This window comes from Oenanthe melanoleuca, chromosome 4A (genome assembly GCF_029582105.1).
Source record: "Oenanthe melanoleuca isolate GR-GAL-2019-014 chromosome 4A, OMel1.0, whole genome shotgun sequence".
NCBI lineage: Eukaryota > Metazoa > Chordata > Aves > Passeriformes > Muscicapidae > Oenanthe > Oenanthe melanoleuca.
The window spans coordinates 3591693-3610571 of record NC_079338.1 but is presented as its reverse complement, the minus strand read 5'-3'; the positions used below and the strand labels follow the sequence as shown (position 1 = coordinate 3610571).

The 18879-nt window shown below is 46.5% G+C and overlaps 1 protein-coding gene across 1 annotated transcript; it reads right to left on the bottom strand.

Annotated features, from left to right (window-relative positions):
• Positions 1-11821, bottom strand: PRPS1 (phosphoribosyl pyrophosphate synthetase 1). The gene is made up of 7 exons (XM_056491395.1): positions 11434-11821; positions 9166-9349; positions 8724-8822; positions 6924-7048; positions 5054-5227; positions 4168-4327; positions 1-2077 (listed from the first exon to the last, which is right to left on the bottom strand). The coding sequence occupies exons 1-7, from the start codon at positions 11553-11555 to the stop codon at positions 1985-1987; spliced, it is 957 nt and encodes a 318-aa protein (XP_056347370.1). The 5' UTR covers positions 11556-11821; the 3' UTR covers positions 1-1984.
• Positions 11822-18879: the final 7058 nt, after the last annotated feature.

Here is an 18879-nt window from a genome sequence, read left to right as displayed (position 1 = left end):
TGGTTTTTAAATAAAAGTTTAATTCCTTCATCAGGTCTTAACTTTAAACACAAATGCTGCTGAAATTCCTCCCAGCGTTGCTCTGATTTCCTGGCTTTTGGCTCTCAGAGCAGCAGCAGGATGGCAGCAGGGGCTCCCATACAGGAGGTGGGATCACAGACTCAGGAGAGCTCAGTGCAGAATGCAAAGCAAAGAAGCAAGAGATGCACGGTTTCCAGACAAACACCAATTCTTATACAAAAAGAAAAGCTCTACACTAATAGAAGTGTTAAAGTTGCCACAGGACAGGAGTTTAGGAAGGGAGAGAAGTCTTCAGTAAAAGGCACAACTAAAGAAGTACTTCCCTAGATTTTAACCACGTCTTCCAGTTAGTTCCACTTATACCTCAGCCCCCAGCCTCTCAAAGCCATGCTGGTTACTCTAGAAAGTAATTTCAAGTTCCTTCTTTTCCCTTTTTCCCTTCCTCCAGCTCAAAAACAAATAAAAGAGGAGTGCTTCTTAAAAAAAAAAAAAAAAAAAAAACAACCAAAAAACAAACAGCAAAACAAAAACCCAAAACAAAATCAAAATAAAACAGTTTGGTCTATAAACCGTAAGAGTTCAAGAGAGACTTAGCAGTTTACCTTACGATTGTCTGGTACATTTTCTAAGTATTCAAGTTTCAGATGATACTTACTATATCCAAGAGCCTCAGCCAGCTCTACTTTTGGTATTTTTCTTTCAGGCACTTTGTGGCCTGTCAGGTTGGTGTTAAATCTGCAATTTTCCCTGTATTATGTATCACCAGCCTCTTCAACCCATTGCCATGAACACTCTTGAGAAGCACTGGACTCACTCCAAGGGTTCTTTCAGGTTTTTTTGTTCTGTAACCTGCAGTGCTCCTTGGCTTAAGGTATTTTGCAAGAAGCAATGCTTTCAAGGAAAGGCAGACAGTGAGCAGGACAATGTGTCAGTAACTTCCAGGATAACAGGACTGTAATAGGCAATGAACGAGAGGCTGAGCCAGCTGGACACAAAGCTGTTGTGTTTCAGGCCACCCCAGTGTCTGAGCAGGCACTTGCTAGATGCAACAACCCTGCTGCTGTTAAAGAGGCTCTGTTTACCACTGTACTGGTAAAAAAAGGGTCAGGGGGTTGCGCAGCAGGTCAAGGTGCAGCTGCAGTACATGACAGTAGTCCTCTAGTTAGCTAGCAAGGCTAACAGTAAGCTGTGAAATTGAGAAGCTGGTTTCAGCCTGCACTAGAAACCAAAGCACACAACCACAAGTTCTCTTGTGCAGGATGCACCTTCCCCACTAAGCTAACACTGCACTGCACAGACTCTGCTCTCACCCCGACTGTGCTGTGTAGCGCACTAAAGGGCATTTAATTTCATCAACAAGTAAGAGGAATTCAAGTTTGCAAGCTACACTGATCTCCTTTCATGGGAGGAAGCTGTAGCAGAACCACCTCCTAGGTGTCTCCCAGGGCTTCACCAAGGGTCAAGCTTGGCCAAGACACAAGCCTTCCCCAGCACTCTACAAGGGCTCTGTCAGCTACAGAGTGGTAAGACAGCCAGCAGTCTCTTGGGCTCTTGTTGTAGATCCAGATCAACATGTCCTAGGGAGCTCTACTTCCCAAACAATTTAGGGTGTGCATGCCAGATCATCTAACCCTGCCCACAGACAAACCCTCTCCCTCCCCCCCCCAAAATAATTGTGGCAATTAGCCATGTGTCAGTCCTGCTCTCCACAGACCTACAGAATTGAGTCAGTGCTACTGATCAGCTCCATGCACAGGGATGCTGGTGGAGTTGGCTGTTACAGAGATGAGCTTTCCCCCTCCAGCCTCCCAGTGTTGGGAACAGAGCCAGTAAGCCTGACTTAAGCAGGAGCTGTGGAGAACTGCACTGGAACAAGCAGAGTCTTCTACTGAACTTTACAACAAGCTGAACAACTTTTGGTTTTTAAAAAAAAAGCCATACAAGCAGCAGCTGACAACTGTTGTTATAAAGGGACATGGCTGAATAGGTAGGAAACAGATTCCCCATTATGAGTCCTCCTGATGGCCTCCGCAAGGATCATTGAGATGTCGATCACCTGGAAGGGAAGAAAGATGCATCAGCACCACTGGAAAAAGGCACAAGCCTAAAAGAACAGCTGGGAAGTCAGGGAGAGCCTAAAGAATAAACTCATCACCCACATCTATAACATGCCAGATGCAGACAAATTACTTATACACAGGATTAGGATTTAATTACATACAAGCCTGAAGATACCCTACTACAAATATTCTAGTTGGTCTGTCAGAGTTACAGTCTACTGTTGCCTTGCTTTGCTCAGATTCCCTAGGCTCAGTCTGTTTACCACAGGACTCTCTTATTCACTTTGTGCAGAGAAGTTAGGCAGTCTAAATCAAGATGAAATCACCTCCCCTGAGCCAAGAGGCTTTACTACTGCTGCCAGCAGTCTGAGAGATAAAGCTGCTGTGCTGCAGCTCAGCTCCCAGGCGCTGTGCTGGCTCCATCTGGTGGGGTCAGGCAGGTACCAGAAAGAAAAGTTGAGTCTCAGCCAAATTCCAGCTCTGAATCCCCAGAGCTAAAGCATTTCAGTATATTTAGTCTAGTAGGAATCACCATATTCATGGTGCATTTAAGAAATCAAGTGAAAACCATATTTAATATCTTTTATCTGCTGGATAGTTTGTTTCTGAAGGGAAGAAAAAAATCAACAAGCTGCAGAGTAAAGCCTGAGACTTGTGACAAATCCTTTAGCTCTGTGTTCCTCAACATCAGACATCAGTGTGTAAATGTGAGGTATTAAAGGAGAGCCTGAAAAACTGCTCCACTGCAATCTGGCTACAGCTACTACACAGAGGTTGCCAGTTTAATATTTTGCCTATACCAGCTGCAGTGTGGAGCACGGAAACAAGGTGAAGCACCAGAAATGCTTTAGATGTTGCAGGAGTATCATTCAGAAGTTCATGGTGAAAGAAATGCAACCCAACAGCAGCTTGCAATCAGCTTACAACATATTTCCAAAAGCAGCTTAAAATTGACTGCAACTTCAACCAGTTCAGCTTCTCTTTCACCAGCAGCCCACTAGTGGGGAAGCTTCTACACTTACACCACAGTATTGGTAAATATTCTCCAAATGCTTGTGTCCTAGATAATGGTGCAGTAAAGCCAAGGCCCATCGGGAATTAAATCTGGCAAACGACCTCAGAGACAACAAGAATGTTTCCCTTTTGTCATTGACGTATTTGGAAAAACCTAAGAATAATGTGAGCCTGTTACTAAAGGGAAGGAGGACCCTGGTAACAGAGGATGCAGAAAAGGCAGTTACTGAGCACCTTTTCTGCATCAGTCTTTGACAAGCTGGAGACCAGGGTAAGGGAATGTTGGAAGGAAGACTTTCCTTAGGGAGGACTGGGTTAGAGGACACTTGGACAGACTTGATATCCACAAGTCCATGGGCCCTGATGGGACACATTCATGAGTACTGAGAGAGCTGGCAGACATCACAGCCAGGCACTCATGATCAGCTTTGAAAAGTCCTGGAGCTCAACAGAGGTGCTTGAGGACTGGAAGAAAGCAAAGACAACCCAGGAATTGCTGTAAATCAGCCTCACATGCATCCCTGGAAAGGGGATGGAGCACTTCATTCTGACACTGTCTGTCATGAAATCCTCACAGGCAAACTCAACAAGTGTACACTGGATGAGTGGATTGAGAACTGGCTGAACAGCAAATCCTGGGGCTCATTATCAGCTTTTAGTTTTCATATGGATGGAAAAGGCTGGGTATAAAGTGACAGATACACAACAAAGCTGTCAGCACCAACATCAGAAGTTCCTGTCTACCTCTGTTTCACCATTGCACATCATCAGCACATCACTCCTCCAAAGGGCACACATCCAAGTACTTGCCTACATCATGGCCCCATTAAATCAGACACCTGATCTAGGTAAACAAGCCCTGAAAAAAAGATCCTTTAATGAACTATTTGAGATGAGCTAGAACAGAAGCTCCTTTCTATCAGTGTGGCATGTCTGTTACCCCACAGCAACAGAGCCAAGAGAACTAGACAACACTGATGGCAGTACCAACACTGTCAGCACTACACAGTATTGTGGGGTTTTCACCTCCAAAAGGTGAACAGAAAAGGAGTGACAGAAAATAGATGTTCACCTGGATTTTAGGGCACTGCTTCATCTTGTCCTCCTGGGGTATTGTGTTTGTAACTACAACTGCCTCAAAACAGGCATTGTTGATCCGAGAAATTGCTGGCCCAGAAAAGATCCCATGAGTTAAGATGGCATAAACTTTGGTGGCTCCAGCTGACACAAGCCTGCAAGGGGGGTAAAGGAGAAGGATGATTAATTCTCAGCAAGTATTAAGCTGATATTATGCAGAGCACATGGTAAGCATGATAGGAGACAGCACCATGTGCTAAGGGAACAGGGTACCTTTGATTCCCCTCTCTATTGACTTGGGAAAAAAAAAAAAGTTTTATGAGTACTATGAAATCCACCACAGGCAAAGCACACACTGAAAAAACCCCATTGTTCTTAGCTCTGGAATATTTGGAACAGATCATACAAATCACCTTCTGTAATTTTTGCTTACACAAGGCAGCAGATATTTAATACTGTGTTAATACTTTAATACTGTATTTAATACAGTATGAAATACTGTGCTAATATTTAATACTGTATTTAACAGTTAACAGTCTCGCATATGTTGGTGTTTCTAGTGTAAAAGGCATGAATGATATCAAAGTTTGAAAAGCTTATTTCTAATACAAAATCAGCTGATGGACCAGACAATACTTAATTCTACCTGGTATGGTCACTGATGGACACAGGGGAAAAAAAATAGACACTATGGTCTTCTACTTATTCCCACCCACTGTGAGAACTGAGTTTTCCTCCTTATTATGTATGACACGAATAATCAAGAAACTGCAATGAGAGCTTGTGAAACTTGTCATGCAAATAAATCTGCTGAAGCCATTACACAGTGCTCACTAGGAGCAGGCTCCTGGGTTAGGAAGGCAGCAGGCAGCCCCACTCACTTGTCTGCAGCGTGGCAGATGGTGCCACACGTGTCTGCCATGTCATCCACCAGGATGGCCACTCTGTCCTTGACGTCCCCCACCAGCACCATGCGATCCACCTCGTTGGCCTTCTTGCGCTCCTTGTGAATGAGGGCAAAGTCCACGTTCAACCGGTCTGCAATGGAGGTCACTCTGGGGAGAGACAGGTCCCAGACAACGCTTAGCTCCACACAGCAGCTTCAATCAAAGCTTTCAGTATCAAACACTAAGAGGAGCTGTCACCACATCTGCTACTGCTCCCAGGCAATTAACAGAAGGCACTCAGCCACTTTGGTTTCCCTTCAAGCAGCTAAACTGCAACCTCTGATCTAATCTCGCTCAGTGACAGCAAAGTGATCTCATCTTTCATCATGACCACTGTAAACTAATTTGCATTTAAGCTGAAAACAAACCTTAACCGGCAAGGTCAGCAAAATTGAAGTGATCCAAACACTTGGAAAGTTGTCATCTTTGTAACACTACACTGGAAAGGCTTAAGCTGTGCTATGACAGGGCTCTACTGTCACTCTTATTAGCACTCAAGCACTGGCACAGATTGTGGCACTATTGCACATCCAGGAAATTCAAATACACCACCTCACATTTATTTCCATTAAAGTGGCTGCAGAACAACCTCACTAGAGGGACCTTAACTTCATATATTGGTACTGATAACAGTTTAAAACCATCAAGAGTGGAAGGAGTAAAGCACACATGCCCCCAGAAACTCTACACTTGAGGTAAGTAGACTCTTAGCCCCACTAGATCAGACTTATCACCCTAGCAGTCCTACACAGATTGCTAAACTAAATTGAAGTATTTGGCTTTGGTTATCTCCTTAAAATACTGCACCAGTCAAGATCGACAGGTTTCAGTATAAGAGGCTTTTGAGCAGATTTTTTTCATGAGTCAGATTACATCTGGCTGGTTTGGCACTTCATATACTGAGTTATGCAACAAGCTACAGAAATAGCTGAATATACAGAAGGTCTTTCCCAATCCATGGACCACATCAGAGCTACAAGACATCCAGTGACTGACCTACAGTGTCAGTGTCTCTTGGCTGTCTGTAACACATCACTGAAAATATTCTGAGGCACGTGAATCAGATCAGCACAAACCAACATTTTGGTGTGACAGCCCTGGATTGAAGAATACATCTGTGTCCCTCTACTGTTCATATGTAGCCCTCAGACAGAAGCATCAAGGAACAGCCTAGTTTCTCCTAAAAAGCACCTGAGAACATTATGAGCTGCCCACAAACTGGCATGTTTGTCTGCAGGGAGACTGGAGATTGCCAAAAAAACAGAAATGTGCTATAGCATATGCTGCTGCTTTTTGGAAAGGAACCATCTATCTTCCTCGTTCTCAGGGAAGATGAAGAGTGGCAGCAGGCCTAAATCACAGCTAGATATTCAAATGCAGGGTAATAAAGTAAGAAAATCCCTCAACAGACTAATTCTGCAAATAAAGCAGCCTGGATAAAAATGTATTATTAAACATCAGCAGTAGGCTTGCCTTGGCATAGGGATGTAAGCTACACTATTTCCTCTTCAATTGGCATAAATACCCTTGTACAAATTGGTTTAGTCCAAGGGATGTAGCTGTTGTGCAATTCCTACCTATGCAGCTGTGATTCTAGAAGCTATTTAATCCTCCATGTAGCCCAAGAAACCTTCTAAACACTCCCTAGGAAGAATATCTGACCACTCTTCACCAGCTGTCCTAGACTGTCTGAGAAAAGGCAGACTGACAGAAGGAACATGTTTTAAAAATAGAGTCACAAGTATTCTTAGGAATTGAAGCAGACACAGAAGCAGCATCTCAAGATACCTGTCTGACAGCTCACCTCTTGGCTCCACCAGCATCTGGTGAAACAATGGTGCAGTTCTTCCACTCTGGAATATTCTCTTTGATCCATTTCAGTACAGCAGGCTCAGCATATAAATTATCAACAGGGATATCAAAAAAACCCTGCAGGGAAGACAACAAGAATAGATGTAGCTGAAAGTCCCATTCCAGAAACAGTTGTAAGAAGCCTTCTGTATCATCAGGCATTCAGTCATCACCTTTCCACAGCTTTCAGCTTTCCTTTTTACTTCCCTTGATGTAAGGACAGTAGTCTTTGGGATACACAGGATAGTAATGTAAGAAAGTCTTCAGAGCCAGAAATAGTTCAGCAGCATAAATAACACTTTACATCTAACACCTCCACAAAATCAAACTAGTTCTGTCCTGGGGGCTGCAGATAGGCTGCAGCAAATGCACTCATTTCCAGAGCAGCTGGCTGCCTGTTTACAGTCAGTCTTTAAAGCTCATTACCCAAACTGGTTACATCTACAAAACAGGCTTGAGTAACATCTGTCTTTGAACTAATGCAGCTGGTTCCATGAATTTACAGTGACCCTGCAGAATTCTCCAAATCTCACATGTCACTAAATGCCAAAAGTTAATCCTGCAGTAACAGGCAGGAGAGTGAGGGGCAGCTACTCCTGAGGAATGCTTCAAGGTACAGAGGCAACAGACCCTTCTCACCATCATTCCCTCTGTGCTCAGCAACACAGCAGCTACAAGAACCAGGCTGAAACCAGCCAGATGCTGGAAGCAAATATGCACAAATGATCCCATTAAATCTCATCCCTGCTGCTGGTGCAAGGTCAGTCCTATAGCACACCAATTCCAAGCCCTTAAGGAAGAGGGGGACACCCCTGGGCTCAGTTATCTCATGCTCTTTCTGTGAGCCTTCTCAGCTCTGCCCCCACAGCATTTTTTCATCTGAGACAGTATTTCTGGAAAAATCATACTGAAGAGTGAATGACTGCACTTCCAGCTGTTAAAGCAACAGTTAGCCCACTTACATCAGCAGGCAGTAGGTACCTTACCCTTTGCAGCAATACAACAGACATCCTTCCCTCTGCCACACCCCTCTCAGTTGCACTGAGTTGGTTTCTTGGTCTTGAGCACTTGCTCAAGTTGGAGAGAACCAAAATCAAATTGAGCTTGCAGCCCCTCCTTACCCTGGCAAATATTCTTGCCAGTTTCTTACACAGCACAGGTCAAGACTTCAGTTGCTCTGTGAGATATTTTGTTCATAAGCCAACAAAGCCTATGAATGATTTTCAATTCACTACCAGCTTGGGAGAGAAAAAAGACCAGCTTGTGTGGGAGGGTGGCACTGAATGGATACAAGTTGGATTGTCCACCTTGCCAGAGGCAAGCTATCAGATCACTGTCCTGGTCAACTAAACCCACAGATGAAGCTGTGCCAGGACACCTGAGGGCAGAACAAACTGCTCACTTCTCCAACACAGCACACTAAGTATCAGAAAGCTCTGCTCAGAATTTAAGGACACTCTCCATCTCACATTCCTCCAAGGTCTAGTGAAGAATAAACAGTATCACTGTGTGGCAACAAAGCTGCAGTGATCATTTACTAGTTCATTTCCACAAAACTCAATCCACTCAGTCTGACAAAGAACAACTATACTTTCATTTACAGGTTAACCTGTTATACACCCACCATCCAGCCCCAAATTTCCAAGTCATGATCATTGCTGTATCTCAAAAAAGCAGATGCCTGGACAGCCTCCAAAGCAGCCAAGAGGCTCAGATGGAACTGGTTAAGTCCTTTCCTGATTTTTGCTCCTACCTGAATCTGAGATGCATGCAGGTCCATGGTGATTATATGATCTGCACCTGCCACAGACAGCATGTTTGCAACCAACTTGGCAGAGATTGGAGCTCGACTCTGGTACAGGAAAAAAAGAGACAGTATAAGACAAGTTCAACTCCTTCATCAAGATGTCAGCCTTCTGCTTCCAGGCAGTGATTCACAAGCAGTTACTAAAAGGAGCACTCATTAACATTGCATCTTTTCATCAGCTAGTGATAAGATTTTAGTGTATTTTCAAGAAGAACTAGATCTTCATGAAAAGATCATTTTGCAGTCCAATGTCCTGAAGTTTAATGAAATGAAGACAGGTTGGATATTCAAAGGAGGCAACAAAATTTCATTTAAATCCTCTCCTGCAGTCAGGAGTTTCAAGATGTGCATTCAACTTCCCTGCAGAAACCTTTAGCACATCCCTTACCTTGTCCTTTTTGTCCTGCCGGGCGTAAGGGAAGCAGGGGATGACAGCTGTGACTCTGCTGGCTGAGGCAATCTTACAGGCATTTATCATGATGAGGAGCTCCATCAGATTGTCATTGATTTCCCCACAGCCACTCTGCACAATGTAGACATCCTCCCCACGAACACTCTCGCCTATTTCCACGCTGTGAACAGATGAGAAGAGAGTTGTAGCTAAACACAAATTAAAGCACAGCCATTACCTGTGCCTGCACAGCAACCAAAGCACTGCATTCCCAAGGGTCTGTGGGTGACAGTGCCGTATAATCAAGGCTGTTGAGCAGGAACACTGCTGTTTATTTGCTCAGTGGCTATTTTACAGCGCTCACTGATCAGATGTAATGGTCCAGTCAGTAAGCTAAAAGCACTCAGCCTGTACTCTTGATCTCAACACAAGCTGAGCATGTAAACATCCCAGAGCAGGCCTTGTTCCCCTGGAATCACCAGCACAGCCACCTCTAAAAGCAGCAGTGCACACAGGAGCAAGGACCATGGCCAGCCACCAGACAGAGTGAGGTCAAACTGCTACCAAAGCAACACTGCAGCCAATTATCAGACTGAAAGTCAGAACAGCCATTCAGTGGCTCCAGCATTTCACCCTGGAAAGGCTTTTGGGGTTAATTTTCTCCTGGATGCAGTGCACACTAATCCCTGCTGATGAAGGGTCTGAATACAAGCCAAAGGTTCTGTTTGCCAGCAGCAAAATGCCAGCTCCAGTGCACATATGGAGACACCTGCACCAGAAAGAGTGGGAAAGAAACCACTTCACTCACAGAGCCCCTCAGGGTAGAGTTCTAATTCTAATATTTCCTTCTCTGACCTTTCTGATCTCTTCTTCAAATTTTTTTTATGACTGTTATCTATTTATAGCCTTACTGCTCAATATCCATCAGTAAGCTGCTGTCATCTTTAATGCCCACTGACTTACAGGATGCATCCATCTCTCATGGAGAGTTTCAGTCAATGAGAACTCTCTGCTGGGGAAGATTATCATCTAAGTGCTGATAATCAGACACTCCAACATCAGGGCGATTTAAGGTATTTATGGTACAAAAATGTCTATTATTGTGTTATAAGTGTCTTGCTCTTTTGGTGAAGTGCATGCTGTCAGTTTATTGGGGTAAATTAAGTCTTCAAGCCACATTACCTGCTGGCCAGCCAACTAGATGGATAAGAGAACAATGAGAACAGTGCAAGGGCTGTAAATCAAACAGAGCCTTTTATAACTCCTCTACAACTCTTTGTACTACCTCTGAGGTTTTACAATCAATACCCATGCAAGAGAAACATAATATTGTACATTGCATGTACTTCCTGGACTTTTGTGGGAAAAAAAATACTGTTTCCAGAAGGAGGGGGTTGGAGCAACCAAGGCTCTTCGTATTATACTCTGGTGTATACACGGTTAGTGTATTCTCTAAAGCAAGCTTAAAAAGCTCTGAACAACTTTAAGCCTCCTTTTTAACTTTACGTAGGATGGCATCAAGATTTTTTTAAAGCATAGATAATTAAAACAAGGCGAATGTTAGGCTTCAAAGCTTGAGGGAAACATTTGCCTGACTACAAATGCACCGTGGGATGCACGGAGGTGTGAACCTCTTCTCTTTCCATGAGAATTCTATCAATACTTTCTAAGACTCCGAAACCCCTCAGAGAAGTTTAAAGGTACCAGCTACACGCTAAACACAAAATTATCGAACCTCAAGTCATCAGGGTTTAGATTTAAGCATGAAACAGCCCAATCAGTGTTAGTGTAACTTCAAGAGGTGCCGTCCCATCAGCTCGCGGCATTGGGGTGGAGGGGGCAAGGTCCGGGTGGCGAATTCCACTGCTCCAGCACTTGCCCCAGCGGCCAGGTCACACAGATCCTCCAGGCCCAGGAGCCCCGCGGGCCCGGCTGCGGGGGCAGCCCCACCGCGGCGGCGGAACCCGCGCGGGGCCGGCGCCGTGAGGCACGGCCCGGGCCGCACATGGCTCCGGGGCGAACCGCGGCCCGCACCGAGAGCCGCCTCTGCCCGGGGAGACGCGGCCGATGCACCCCAGGGTTCCGGGGCAGCGGCGGCCCGGCGGGAGCGCACAGGGGATGTCCCGGAGCGAGCCGGGCCCGACCGCACGCCCCCCGAACTACAACCCCCATCGCCCCCCGCGCGGAGGCCGCGCGGTACCCAGCATCGCAGCGCCGCGCGGCCTGCCGGGAGCTGTAGTGCGGCCGCGCCCCGCCCCACCTCACCATGTCTCCTGGTTGCTGAACTTCTTGGTGACCACCTTGCCCAGCTCCAGGCCCAGGCGGTCGGCGATCTTCTGGGACAAGTCCTGGTGCGAGCTCCCGCTGAAGATCTTGATGTTGGGCATGGCGGCGGCTGCGGCAGCGGCGCCCTTTTTCTCCTCCTCCTCGTCGCTCCGCCACGCAGCGGCCGCGGCTGCCGCGCGGGAACCCGCCCGCCTCCTGCGAGGACGCGGCACAGTGGGTGCAGGTCACACCAGTCCCCTCTACGCCGCCATCTTACCCCTTCCCGCCTGCCGCGTCGACCCTTTATAACCTCTCCGCCCCGAGGACACGCCCCAATCACTTCCCATTGGCTGTGCCGCCGCAGGGGCGGGGTCCCGCTCACAGGAGCGGCACTGGTGGGCGTGGCTTGGCGCACCCCCTTCGCCATGAGGGCGGAGGGAGGTGCGCGCGGCCCCGATGGGGGCGGGGCGTGGGACACGAGCCGACCTGCGATTGGTCGCTGTGCGGCGGCCTGGGCTACGATTGGCCAGAGGGGGGGGCCAGCGGTGCGCGCGGCCGGCCCTGCCCCACGTGGCCGCGGCGCGAGCAGCCGCCCCCCGGCGGCCATGATGGCGCCCACCGCGCTGAGGGGACTGAGGGGGCGATGGCCCCACTGCCGCCTCCCGGCGCCGCGCCCGCGCCCCCGCCCGCCTCTCACCGCCGCCCCCGCCGCCCGCGGGGCCCCCCGCCGCCGCAGCGCCCGTTACCTCAGCATGGCGCCGTGCCCGCGCCCGCCGCCTCCGTCCCGCGGCGCCCTGCGCGGCGCTGCGCGGAGCTGGCGTCACCCGGCGGGCCGCGTGTGAGGCGGTACCGTTACACCGGGTGGCAGCGGGTGGCAGCGGGCCCACTGCGGCACCGCCGTGCCCGCACCCGGCCCTGCCCTTCAAGGGGTGTTTGCATTTGGGATCCGGGCTGCGAGCCGCGTGGGGCTATTTTAACACGCTGATTAATTCATGAGGGGGTTTTATGTTTATAGTCGGGATATTGTACCCAATTCCATGCCAAACGATATATTGATACATGTATATAGATGCATATATATGTGTATATCTGTCTTATATATAATTATATATGTAACTATAATAACAAATCAATCTTCTATGAATTATTTTGTGACTCCATTATGCACATTAATTTATCTTTAGTGATATTAAACATTGTGCTTAACGGTTTTTAACCTTTAAACCTGAATTGTTAACCTTTAAACCTGGATATCACAGAATCAGAGAATATCCTGGGCTAGGAGGGAATCACAAAGTCCTGACTCCTGGCCCTGCACAAGACCCCCCTAAAAATCCCACCAGTGTGATTTTTATAGTGGTTTATTCTCATTCTAAATTTCTGATCCAGTCTCTGGTTGTTAATAAGCCAATATAGTCCTGTCCTTTTTCTAAGACTTATCTCAAATTTCCTTTCACTACTTTGGAGGAAATGATGCTCAAATTTTAGCTTGTATACATTATTATAAACCCCTTCAAAATAAAAGGCCCTGTGGTTCATCACAGAAAATGCAGGAATTGATAATTGCTCACATTTTTGTTTCTGTCAGACACAGCAACCAGCAAGTCCAGGGTAATGATGACACCAGTCCAGTGACTCTTCTCTCTGTCTGTGCTTGTTATTTTCCCCACAAAGTGAAGAAGGAAGATCTACACACATATAAAAATAGACAAAAAAAACCCAAAAACACAAAAAACAAACAAAAACCAACAAGCCAGAGACAGCTTCTTCAGAATGTTCATGAAATTGTGTAATTCCTACTCACCTTATCTGAATTTCTGAGAGACAAGGAACTTCTGCAGTGAATTTGACATTGATTTGCTTCAAGTCCTTGAGAATTCAGCCAGAAGAAATCATCCACAATCAAGGAGGGGTGAGGCTGGCCATGTTTTCTTTATTTTTTTAAAAGTCTCCTGGCCCCAAATGCTGCTGTCATTATTCCCAAAGACCCGTCAATTAATGACTACAGAGCCAGGCTTTGAGGAAGTTTTCTATAACACTTCATACAGAATCATTAAATTCGGAATTCCTCTGCATTAAAATAGGTATCAATTCCCATGCTTTGCATTGATGGAACTGGAATATTAATACTGGTGATTTTGATTATTCTCTGGTGCAGCTGTAGCAGTTTTGAGATGCTGTGACAGACAACAAATCCAGGGAATGAGGAAGAAAGAATGCAACCCTTCTAATTTGTTGCTCTTCTTAACAAACAAAATTAATCTTAGCAGTGAAGAAAACTTCACTGGTGAGTGGCTACTGATGGTTCAAGTGATGGGATTTGTGGATACCTCCCAAATTTCCAGCAGACACATTCTTGCCCCAAATCCACATCATTGCAGCTGACTGACTCCTGGACTTTGGTCTGGCTATGAAGTATTTGCTTCACTCTTGTTTTAAATTTCATTTTCTCTCCCCTGTTTTTGAATACAGAATGAGAGTTTTCTGTGCCCCAACATCCCAGGCTCCCCTCAGTTTATTTGTGAGCCAGGCACTGGGATGCTGAGGCTGAAGGCAGCAGAGGGTATATTTAAACATGCAAATGATGCCTGTCTGGGCTTGCTTGCACAGGACTTTGGAAGTGGCTTCCTATCAGGTTCTTCCTGGCATCACAGAGATGCCATTTGGAGGAGTGAAAAACCTGACCAAAAAAAAAAGAATTAAATCCTTAATTCTAAAATCAGGAACTGGCAACCTATTATGTGTAAAATAATTTTTTTTTTTTTTTGCCCGTTCTGAGCTGGTGGCCAGGTGTGTTTTCACACCCACCAGCTTCCCTCAGTATTTCAGCCTCCACCGTGCCTTTGTAGATTAGCCAGCGCTTTGTTCCTGAGGACAAAAGTCCACCTCCACTAACGACTCACAAAGCTCTTGGATAACCTCAGGGATTTGCTTAAGGAGAAGCTGTTAATGCAGCAAAGTCTAAGTTAAACAAAGCCAAAAGCTCGCTCAGGAGGTTCCTCAGCCACAGCTTGTCTCGGAGCAGTTAACTTTCCACGCAGCGACAAGGAGGAGCGGCTTTGAAGAGTGAGTTTATCTGGTTCTTGGGATGAAAGGACAGATGTGGTTGCATCCCTTGAAAACCAAACTCACACTGGCTTGGGAGTCAAGGTTTTCTGTCAAAGGATGCTCAGGAAAATCACAGATCTCAAAGTGCATAGGAGTGTCTCAGCTCTTGCGTGGATGCCCTTATTCAGAATTAAAGCACCTCATTGCAGCTGGTGTGCCTCATTCTGAAAGCGAAATGCAATAAATTGAATTATTTACTTTCAATCTAAAGGATTTTATTTCATTTTCCTGTGGTTTACAGTACACAAGCACAAGCTGGCCTGGACAAGCAGGAAGGACAAGTTCATAGCCTGAGGTGCTGTGTTCCATCAAGGTCTGTAAATCGTGAATTAAATTACAGTCCAACTTAGGAGAACCTGAAAACACGCAAACAGCCAAATTTTTTTTTTTTTTTTTACTTACCTGATTCGAAGGAGGTGCAATTAATCAGAAATACCTTTGTCACAAGCTGAGAATGAATTTTCCAGGAAGTTTTAAGCAGCACATTAACAGCTTTAAATTTCATGGCGAAATCAATCAATCAAGACAAGTAGCCCTAGTCCCCCCTCTTAGCACTTTCCTGCATACAATTGCCACTCAATTACCACCACCCACTAATCAAGAGCACATTTTCATGCAAAAATCCTGAGACTGAGGGTTCTTTCTTTCTGTTGCCTTGTCACAGCCGGTTCTGTTAATGAATGGCACTTGATGGAAATAACACCGGGCTCTGCCCTTTTGCCTTGGTGGCTGGAAGTAGGAGCCGGGGAAAGCTGGAGGTCAAAAAAAGTAAAGAAAAGTAGAGATAGAGAAAGGGTGGGAGGATGGATAGGAGAGGCTGAGAAAAAAAAAATTAATGCCAAAAAGGTTGGAAGGCTGAAAAGTAGAGGCTAAAAAGGGGAGGGAGGCTGAAAGCTGATGCCAAGAAGGGATGAGAAACATATGAGGGCAGAGGGAGAGGCTGGCGGAGAGGGGGAAAGTTTAGGAAAGATGCTCACGCTTAGCACTGTAACTATTTCCAAAGTTACACAGGACATCGCTGGACCACACCCACTAAGGAAAAGCGCACCATTTGTCAGGAAAAGGAGAACATTTTCGGAAATAAATAGTGTTGTCAAGTCACCACTGGAACCAATACAGACTTAGAGATCGTTTTTAAAGGATCCTAACTGGTTCCCTTTGTGTTCCTGATCTTTCCACTCAGCGTTTTTCTAAGGAGCCCAGGTAAAAGTATGAGGAATGAACCGTCTTGCCTTAGGAAGACTTGAATTTTCATTAGATTTAGGAGTATTTCCAAGGTGCTTTTTTAAAGTGGGATTTAGTAAAGCATTGTAAAGTGTCGACCTGTTCCCAGCCCTTTCATCTTCTCACCAGCCCCTGGCACGGGCAACAAAGCTTAGAGGGGCAGCACTGAAATTTCTGCCACTTTGGGCATGGTGTGTTTGCTTTTTAATAACTTGAATATTCCAGCTGCAGGAACTCCCCTCCATCCATTCTGTGTGTGCAAGGGGCACCATCTCAGCTGGCCTGGGATCTTGTGCAGCAGCTGCAGTGGGATGAGGTGTCTGCTCGTGCCCTGACATGGAATTGTATAACATGACAAAAACATTTGGAAAAACTTCCCACCAAGTGTACAGACTGTTTTTGTGTACATTGGGTATGTCTGGGTGCTGTAAATAGGCTGAGATTACTGTGTTCCCTGGCAGACTTCTCCCATGTCCACAGAAAACCATAGGTGTCCTGCCCAGCCCCATTGTGGGGCCCATGTGAGGAATTTGTTAGGATATTTCACACAGGAATCCAGACACTGTGCTTTAAATGAGGATAAAATTTAAGCATTATTCACTTCCATTTGACTGTCAGCTCCCTTGGGCATGATGAAAGCAGTAGTGGGTCCCAGCTATTCAGCTGGCTCTGCTGTTGTATCTGGGGCTCCTGCAAGTCCTGTGTAGTGGTGCCAAGACCTTGGAGAGGATGGAAATCCCGACAGGAGAATGTGACTGCTCGGCCATGGGGATTAGAGTTCAAAGTGCTCCCAGCCATGGTGCCCAGTTGTTGTCTCCAGTTGACAATGACCAGCAAAGTCCACGGAGACACAAAACCTATCTTGGGACTGCTGCTTGAGGCCTGCTGATTTTCCAGCCTCTGCCTTTGACACTTTAACCCCTGACAGTCAGGTAGTGAGGTTTAACCCCAGCTGGCAAAGCATACCACACAGCTGAACAGATAAAGCCAAAGCTGCACAAGCAAACAAAGCTGAACAGGGAATTCATCCACTGCCTCCCATGGCAGGCAGGTGTTCCAGGAAGGCAGGGCTCCATGACATGTAAAAGTGACTTAGGAAGACAAACTCAGAATGTCTTCCCTTCCTCCTTCTCCCCCAGCTTTATGTGCTGAGGGTGATGCCACATGCTCTGGGATATCCCTGGGGTCACTGGGATCCTGGCTGTGCCCCCAGCTCCTCACTGGTGAGGGTGAGGAGCAGGAAAGGTCCTGGCTGGGTGTAATCCCTGCTCAGTGATAACTCAGACATCCCTGGGTGTTCAACCCTGTTTCCAGCACAAAACTAAACCCAGCCCCACAGCAGCTGCTGTGAAGGAAAGTAACTCTGCCCCAACCAAAACCAAAGCAGTGGCACAAGCTTTGTTCCTTTTCTATCCATGGTCACTGATAGAGCCTTGGTGAGAACTCCTGGACAGTAGATATAGATTAGAGGAGACTAAGGGAGGAGCAGACTTTGGGGGTGCAGGGACATCAGATGGCCAGGAGGGCATGCTGTGGCTGGGCCATGCTCCTGGAGCTGGGAAGGTCCTGGAGGAAATCTGCACTGCTGTGAGGCTACAGTGAGACACAGGGTGAAGGCAATGTGAGAAGGGCAGGTACTGCTGGCTTTGCTCTGAGAAGATGCTGAAGGGCAGCAAACAAATCTGCCACTCTCAGGCAGATTGCTCTGATGGGAAGGGATGCAGAAAAATTGGTTCATCACACAGTATTTGAACTTGTTTTGACTTCCTGGGGCACAGTGGCTTTGAGGTGAAGAACCATTGGTGCTAAATGAGAACCAGGCAGTCTGCAGGGAGATAAACTAGATGGGCAGTGAAATGGGAACCAGATTTGGGGGAAAAACCCACCTTTAATTCTCTGTGCTGTGTTACTAAGATGCATTTTTTGGAAACAGCTGTGATTCAGAACCCTTAACAAGAACGTTTTACCTGGATCATTTCCTTTGAGAGTATTTAAAAGTCCCAAACAAGTGCAGGGACTGCACCTAAGAGAGGTGCACAGCATCATCCTCGGGGTATGTACCAGTCCAGCCCCTCTGTTCACACAGGGACATCTGGCTGCTCCTGGGCAATATCCCAGCCCAAATAACCACATTCTGACAGTGAGCTTCTTGTCCTCTAGATGGTACCAAGCACCGAGTCTGCAATCTCTGATTAAACTGCTGCTGTCAGTAACATTTCCAGGCTCTGGGGGTTGTTAGAAAACCTCTTGGCTTTTCCATGTTTTTTGATCCATATCCTGCTTTATAAATAGGTGGGTTTTGTCCCATTCAGTGTCATCGTTAGTTCACCATGGGAAATGGTGTGATGCAGATTAAAATAACGAGCCTGGAGGCACAGAGAATGTGTGAGTCTCTAGTGCTGCTGCCTTTGCTTCAGACAACACATTCTACCCCCATATAGAGAATGACCCAGTTCCTCTAGGGGTTTTTTAGTGTTGGATCCTTATTAGACTTGGCTTTTATAATTCCTGGAGGCTCTGGGGTGTACAGAGGGAACACACATCAATGCCTTCCTCCCTGATAAACGGAGAGCAGCTCATGGTGCCAGGCAAAACCGTGTTCATTGGATAGCATCTGTAGCTAGGAAATTGTTTGCCTGGCTCAGAATTCTCCCCAGGTCTGGCATTCTGCTTTGCTGGGCTTTCCCCTGCAGACACACCAGAATAGTCCCACAGGACACTGATGGCAGGGCCACACTGTCACCTCTTCCCAGGCAGAGGCTTGGGTGAAAACACAGGCTGGAGCTGGTCAGTGGGTGCTCACCTTGGCTCACCTGGAAGGGATCAGAGCAGGGGTTTGTTAAATCTCCCCAGCTTTAGGGCAGGAGGGTGTCCCAGCCCAGCCACAGTGCCAGCACTGAAGGGGTGACTGCTGCTGCCTTCCCCTTGTGGGAGAAAATTAAACCAAAACAGCCACTAACAAAACAAAAGTGACCTTGGCAAGTCAAACAGTTAATTTCAAACCTGTCTGAGATCCCTGCATTTCTACAGCAACAAAAATAGATGTTGCTTACCAACAGTGTCTTGTACACCTAAGAATAGCCATGTTTCCACAAAGTTCTTAAAAAAAGACAC

What these genes read in the sequence shown, in the direction of transcription:
- PRPS1 (XM_056491395.1), bottom strand. Translation starts at nt 11,555, where the DNA reads ATGCCCAACATCAAGATCTTCAGCGGGAGCTCGCACCAGGACTTGTCC. An exon ending in ATCTGCCACGCTGCAGACAA is followed by an intron (nt 4,328 to 5,053) that starts GTGAGTGGGGCT and finishes CCCCCCTTGCAG; the next exon opens with GCTTGTGTCAGCTGGAGCCA. An exon ending in AGCAGTGCCCTAAAATCCAG is followed by an intron (nt 2,078 to 4,167) that starts GTGAACATCTAT and finishes CTTCCCTTCCAG; the next exon opens with GTGATCGACATCTCAATGAT.